We start from the raw sequence: 5,965 nt of genomic DNA, 5'->3' as shown, positions 1-5,965 counted from the left end.
CACCGGACTGCAGGCCGTGCTCGTAAAAGTTGTCGCCTGCGGTGCGGTGCGGGAGGCAGGGGGTGACAGAGAGGTGGCAGGGCCGGCCAGCCAGCCGGAGCGGCAGTCAGCTGGGGAAGCGCCGCGGAGGGGTCCCGTGCGCCACGCAGCAACAGGAGCTGGTGCAGGGGACGCGCGGCCGACCGCCTGCCGTGCCCTGCCTGCGTGCCTGCCCAGCAAACGGCCGGCTGGCTATCTAGCCTGCGCGCTGCAGGCGCGGCCCCACGGACCTGTGCTGATCACAAACTGGGCTGGAGGGTCGGCGGCCGCCACCCTCCCCATCAACTCCGCCACCTCACTCTGGTTGGAGCCGCCCTGGCGCCCCCAGTCGCCGACCTGCGGGTTTCAGGGTTTTAGGGTTTTAGGGTATCAGGGCAGCGACAATTTGCTGGGGATGGGCCCAGGTGCCTGCCTGGCTGGCCGCAGGGCTGGGGCGCCGGTTGGCTGGCTGGCTGGCTGGCGGGGCCGTGCTCGCCTGCCCGCCGGCTGAACCGGGGCCGGCCCCTGCCTTTCCCCTCCCTGCAGGCCCCTGCTTTTTGGGGCCCTGAGCGCTCTCCTGCAGCCGCCAGCACGCCTGCCTGCCTGCCCTCCTCAGGCAAGCAGCGCAGCGCAGCCGCAGGCCTGCAGGGCAGTGCTCACCGCCAGGAAGCGGAGGGTGTAGCCCGCTTTGCCGCCCGCCGTGCTGCCCTCTTCGCTGGGTGCCGCTCCGGCCTCTCCCTCCCCTTTCTCTGTGGCTGGCGCCTCCCCCTTGCCCTCCTCCTCCTCCTCGCCGCTGTCCCAGGCGTCGCTGCCGGAGCCATCCCACGGGCTGGCGCCAGCCCATTCGGTGGTGGGAGCGGGCACGCCGCCGCCCTCGGCGAGGCCCTGCTCGCTGGCGGCCGGCGCCGCGGCTTCCTGCCCGCCGCCGCCGCCATCGTCGCCACCCTCGTCAATCCCGCCCTCGCTCTCGGTGCTGCCCTCCTGCTCGCCGCCCTGGCCGCCGCTTCCTTCGCCGCCTGCCTCCTCGCCCTCGCCTCCTCCGCCGCCGCTCTGCTCCGTGCTGCTGCCGCTGCTGGTGCCGCCGCTGCTGGTGCCGCCGCCTTGGTCGCCGGCGGCGGCCGCGCCGGCAGCGGCCGCGCTGTCGCTGCTTGCGACCGCGGCGCTGCTGTTGTGCTGGCTGCCCAGCACCACGCTGGCCACCCCCACCCCCACCACCAGGGATGCTAGCAAGCCGAAGCAGAAGAGGCGCTTGCGCCGGCTGGGGCGGTCTTCGGGGATGCCTGGCAGCAGCGGGGCGGCGGCACACGTGGCGGCGGTGAGAGCCACGGCCGGCGCCCCGCCCCGGCTGCTCCTGCTGCCGGCCTGGGACCTGGCAGGGGTGCCCCAGGGCGGCAGCAGGCGCTGCCACAGGGCTGGCTGAGCTGGAGAGGCGGCCATTTGGGTGGGCAGCGCGGCGAGGGGAAGCGGTGGCGGCGGTAGGTGGCAGAGGGTGCACAGTTGGCTGGTGCAAGTGCCCAGCGATGTGCAAAAGGCCCGGCAGCCGTCCCTAAACAGCTGGAGCGGCATGGGCGCTGCGAATATGCGATAAACAGCACCGCCAGCAAACTTGGCTCCCCCAACTGGTCCCAAGATGGCTGCTGGCCTCTGGTTGAGCTCCTCACCCTTGGTGTGTATTCCAAATGGTGCGGGGGCAGAGAGCGGGGCGTTCTGCTGCAGGGGCGTGTCGTTGCTGTCCCACACATTAGCCAGGTCCTCCCTAGAGCTGGCTAGATTCAATGAAGCCCGTTCCCCGCTCATGATGCAATTTGCCTGGGGTCAGCAGCGAGTCTCAGCTAAAATGTCTCCGGCTGCCAGGCTGGAGCGTTGAAAGGGTGCGTTGAAAGGGCAGACCCCACTTACCTCTGCGATACTGGGATCTGTTCCCAGGAGCGATCGGCTCATCGGAGCCGGCGGCCAGCGCTGCACACCCCGTCTGCCAAGAGATCTGCTTCCCCCGCCCTCCCCTGGCCCCTTGCCGCCCTCTCCCTCGAATATCGCGTCTGGGAGTGCCCCCGTGACCACCCGGGGCAGGATGGCGGAGCTGGAGAAGCTCAGGAAGGAGCTGGCGAGCAAGTGCGTTGCCTCCCTGCTCAGTAATTTTCGCTGTGAACCTGCTCCAACGGGGCGGGGGTGGCTTGGATGCCGCGATGAACGCTCCGCACCGCGCTGCAAGTGCCACAACGCCGGCAGCGCCCGCGCCCGCCACCCGCGCCGCTCGCTGCCTCGCCACGCCTCCTCCCCCCTTGCCCCGCACCCCTCTCCTCCCCTGCAGGGTCAAGTCGTATGAGGGCAAGCTGGCCACGTTGACCGCCATCAACAGCGCCCTGCAGAGCGAGAACGAGGACCTGCGGCGGCAGCTGAAGGCGGCGGCGGCACCCACCACCGCCACGGGTGCGACGCCGCGGGCCCGCCGCCGAGCTGCCGCCGGGCCGGCAGCAGGCGCAGCATGGGCCGTACCGCGTGGCTGGGCTGCAGCTGCCGGCTGCCCCACGCTGTTCTGATCGCTGCCGCCGTCGCCACACGGTGCCCAACCCCACCACCCGCCATCCAAACCATCGCCTCGCCATACACGCCTGTACCGTAGCCGCCTTCACCTTAGCTCCCCCACCCCCACCCCACCACCACCACCACCCTGCAGAGGCGGAGGTGGCGGAGCTTCAGGAGGAGTTTGCACGGCGGCTGGGCGCCGCTGACCGCACCATTGCCCAGCTCTCTGATGACAAGGAGCTTCTGAGGGCGCAGCTGGCGGTGGCCAGCCAGGGCAGCGGCGCCAGCGAGTCCCGGCTGGCGGAGCGGGAAGAGCACATCCAGCAGCTGCAGTGAGCCGGGTGGAGAGGCGGCAGGCCGCGTGTGTGTGGGGTGGAGATTCTGGGTGCCGGGTGTGCGGCGGCCGGGCGGCAGGTGCAGCGGGCACTGCTTGCTGCGTGGGCGGGGCTGGGCGGCGGCTGCCTGGTGTACGGCAGTGGTACTGTGGGCCGGGGGTTGCGCGGGCGGTAGCGGCGGCTGCCAGCCAGTACCGCGGGGGTGGGCCGACGGCCGGCGCCGCCCCTGCCGCGGCGCCGCGCAGGGTGGAGGGCGAGAAGCTGTCCCGCAAGAATGGAGAGCTGGAGGCAGCTGCGCGGCGGGTGCGGGCCCAGCTGCGGGACGCCGAGGCCGACAGGTAGGCGGCGCGCCTTTCTTTCCTGGGGACGCCTGCCTACCTGCCTGCATGTATGCATGCTCTATGCGTGTGCGCTGCCTGCCTGCCCGCCTCGGCAAGCTCAGCCGTGGCTGCATCCGGCACTGCCCGCCCTGCGATCCTCAGGCGCCTGCGGGGCTGGCTCCCCGCTTTCCTCCTCCCGCCCGCAGGGAGAAGCTGGGCGGGCGCATCGCCAAGCTCGAAACGCAGCTGGCGGCCGCCAGCGAGCGCGCCGAGCGCGCCGAGCAGCAGCTGGCCAGCCGGCAGGAGGAGATGGAGGAGGAGGTGCGGCGGGTGCGGATGGAGGCGGCGGCGGCGCTGGCGGCGGTGCGCCAGGTGGCGGCCGCCGCCAAGGAGCGCACCGAACAGGAGTCGGCGCGGTGAGCTGGCTGGAGGGCGGTGTGTGTGTGTGCAGGCCTGGCGCTGTGCCCGGGGCATGTGTCTGTGGCGGTGATGCCGCTGGTACTGATGCCTGTGTGGGGAGGAGTTTATTGTGTGTGTTGTTGTTGTGAAGGAGAAGAGTGGTGGAGGGTGTGTGGGGTGGTGGAGCGAGCAGGGCATCCCCGCGGCGTCTCCCGCTGCTTGCTGAGGTGGCCGGCCGGAGCCCTGCCCAGCCCCCAGCCCCCTGCCGCCGCCCCGCGCCACTCACGAGACTGCCCTCCTGCCTCCCCTGCCTGCCCTGCCCTGCCCTGCCTGGTGCAGGGAGAGCGAGGAGGCTCTGACGGCTACCATTGAAAGGGAGGCGGAGCTACGGGCGGCGCTGGCCGAGACAAACATCCGGTTTGAGCGGGCGGCGGCAGGTGGGGCGCCCCGGTGGCAGTGTGTGCGTGGGTGGGAAGGGTTGGGTGGTGGGCGAGGGGCGCCGCCGAGCCGCCGCCTGAATCTCTGTGCCCTGCCTGCCTGCCTGCCTGCCTGCCTGCCTGCCTGCCTGCCTGCCTGCCTGCCTGCCTGCCTGCTTGCCACACCCAGCCAGCCACCCACCCGCATACTTTCCACCCCCGCTCGCTCCCACCCTGCTGCAGACTGGGCGGACCGAGAGGTGGAGCTACGGGGAGAGGCTGCTGACCTGGAGCAGCGGCTGCGGCAGGCGGAGGGCGCTGCTCAGGCGCTGCAGAGCGGCGCGGGCGACGCCACGCGCCCACTGCTTCGCCAGATAGAGTCGATGGCTGCCGCGGCGGCCGCGGCGCAGGCGGCGGCGCGCGAAACCGAGGCGCAGCTGCGCCTGCAGCTGCGGGCGACCGCGCAGCAGCAGGCGGCAGGCGCCGAGGCGCTGCGACGCGCCGAGGAGCGGTACGCGGCGGCCGAGGCGGCCGGGCAGGCGGCCGGGCAGGCGGCCGCCGCCGCGCGGAGCGCGGCGGCGGACGCGGAGCAGCGGCAGGGCGAGGACCGGCGGCGCTGCGAGCAGCTGGAACGCGACTTGGTGGCGCTGCGGCAGGCGGCAGAGGCTGCCGCCGCCTCGGCTGCAGAGCAGCTGGCGGAGCAGCGGGGCGAGGTGCAATCGCTGCAGGAGCAGCTGTGGGACGCGCAGGAGGAGCTGCGGGGCGTGGCCGCCGCCGCGGCAGCCGCCAGCGCGGCGGCGGCGGCGGCGGGTGGTGCGGGGCGCGCGGCGCAGGGCGCGTCTGCCACGCAGCAGCAGGGGCAGCAGGGGCAGCAGCAGCAGCAGCAGGGGCAGCAGGTTGGCGGCGCCGGCAAGTGGCTTTCGGCGGTGAACGTCCGCGAGGCGGCCGCCGCCAACGGCACCACCGACCGTCCCTCCTCTGGTGGGTGGCCTGGGCTCGCGTGATTGGCTGCGCTGCCAGGGGCTCTCCCTGCCTGCCCCGCTCCCAAGCCCCTGAGCTTATCTTCACCCGCCCACCCTTGCCCCTGCCCCGCCGCCGCCGCCGCCTGCACCTCCGCCACCACCACCGCCGCCTGGCAGATGAGGAGGATGAGATGGAGGTTCTCGTGCGCTCCATGACAGCACTGTCCCCAAGCAGCAGCAGCCTGGCGGCCGAGGCGGCGGCGCTCTCGCCCCGCCCGCACCTGCCGGTCAGCACCTCGGCATCTGACGCCCGGGTGGCGGCGCTGGAGCAGCAGCTGTCGGCCGCGGAGCAGCAGCGCGAGGCGGCCAGCCAGCAGCTGCTGGCGGCGCTGCAGCGCGCGGAGGCGGCGGCCGGCGACGTGGCGCGCTGCGCCGCACTGCGACGCCAGCTGCGAGACGCCGAGGCGAGCGGCGGCGGACAGCGGGCGGCGCCTGCGCTCCTGCTGCCGCACCTCCACCTGTGCTGTGCTGAACGGCAGATGCCCTGGGCCTGATCCCGCATTCCCCCTCCCTGGATCACCATCTCGCTTTCTCTTTCTTTCTTCCGCCCCGCAGGCGCGGCTGTCGCTCATGCTGGAACTGCTGGGGGAGCGGAATGAGCGCATCGAGCAGCTGGAGCTGGACGTGAAGGTACGGTACCGCCGCACCGCAGCTGTACCGCAGGCGGCTGCCTGCACTGCTAGGCAGGGTGGCAGCATGCCGCTGCACCTCGCAGCGCACCCCTACCTGGTGGTCGCTATCACCTGCGCCGCCTGGCCCCGGTGACACGTGGGCACCCTGGCAAGCCCTGGCCTGCCTGCCGCCGCCTTTCCACCTGGCTGCATGTCCGCCTCTGCTTTCCACCCTGGCTGCAGGAGATGAAGCACATCTTCCACCAGCAGCTCAGCATCGCGGCAGACCAGCTGCTGGCGGCGCGGCAGCAGCTGGAG

At 72.5% G+C, this 5,965-nt stretch overlaps 2 protein-coding genes across 2 annotated transcripts in view; one reads left to right on the top strand and one right to left on the bottom strand.

The window, feature by feature from the left end:
* CHLNCDRAFT_138537 (hypothetical protein) overlaps window positions 1–1,455 on the bottom strand; it is a gene marked incomplete at both ends in the record, with an annotated part of 4,560 nt that extends 3,105 nt beyond the window's left edge. Inside the window, 3 exons of the mRNA XM_005844596.1 lie at window positions 9–36; window positions 270–375; window positions 679–1,455. Coding sequence (XP_005844658.1) covers window positions 9–36; window positions 270–375; window positions 679–1,455 — 911 coding nt within the window. The remainder of the gene's footprint in view (window positions 1–8; window positions 37–269; window positions 376–678) is intronic.
* Window positions 1,456–2,089: 634 nt separating this feature from the next.
* CHLNCDRAFT_54272 (hypothetical protein) lies at window positions 2,090–5,801 on the top strand (the record flags this gene model as incomplete). The annotated part of the gene is made up of 9 exons (XM_005844686.1): window positions 2,090–2,130; window positions 2,330–2,448; window positions 2,696–2,876; window positions 3,125–3,217; window positions 3,406–3,615; window positions 3,938–4,035; window positions 4,258–4,995; window positions 5,154–5,395; window positions 5,592–5,801. The coding sequence occupies 9 exons, from the start codon at window positions 2,090–2,092 to the stop codon at window positions 5,799–5,801; spliced, it is 1,932 nt and encodes a 643-aa protein (XP_005844748.1).
* Window positions 5,802–5,965: the final 164 nt, after the last annotated feature.

This window comes from Chlorella variabilis, assembly GCF_000147415.1.
Source record: "Chlorella variabilis unplaced genomic scaffold CHLNCscaffold_21, whole genome shotgun sequence".
Taxonomy (NCBI): Eukaryota; Viridiplantae; Chlorophyta; class Trebouxiophyceae; order Chlorellales; family Chlorellaceae; genus Chlorella; species Chlorella variabilis.
Note: the sequence above shows the minus strand (reverse complement) of the source record. Positions and strands in the feature narration are given on the sequence as shown.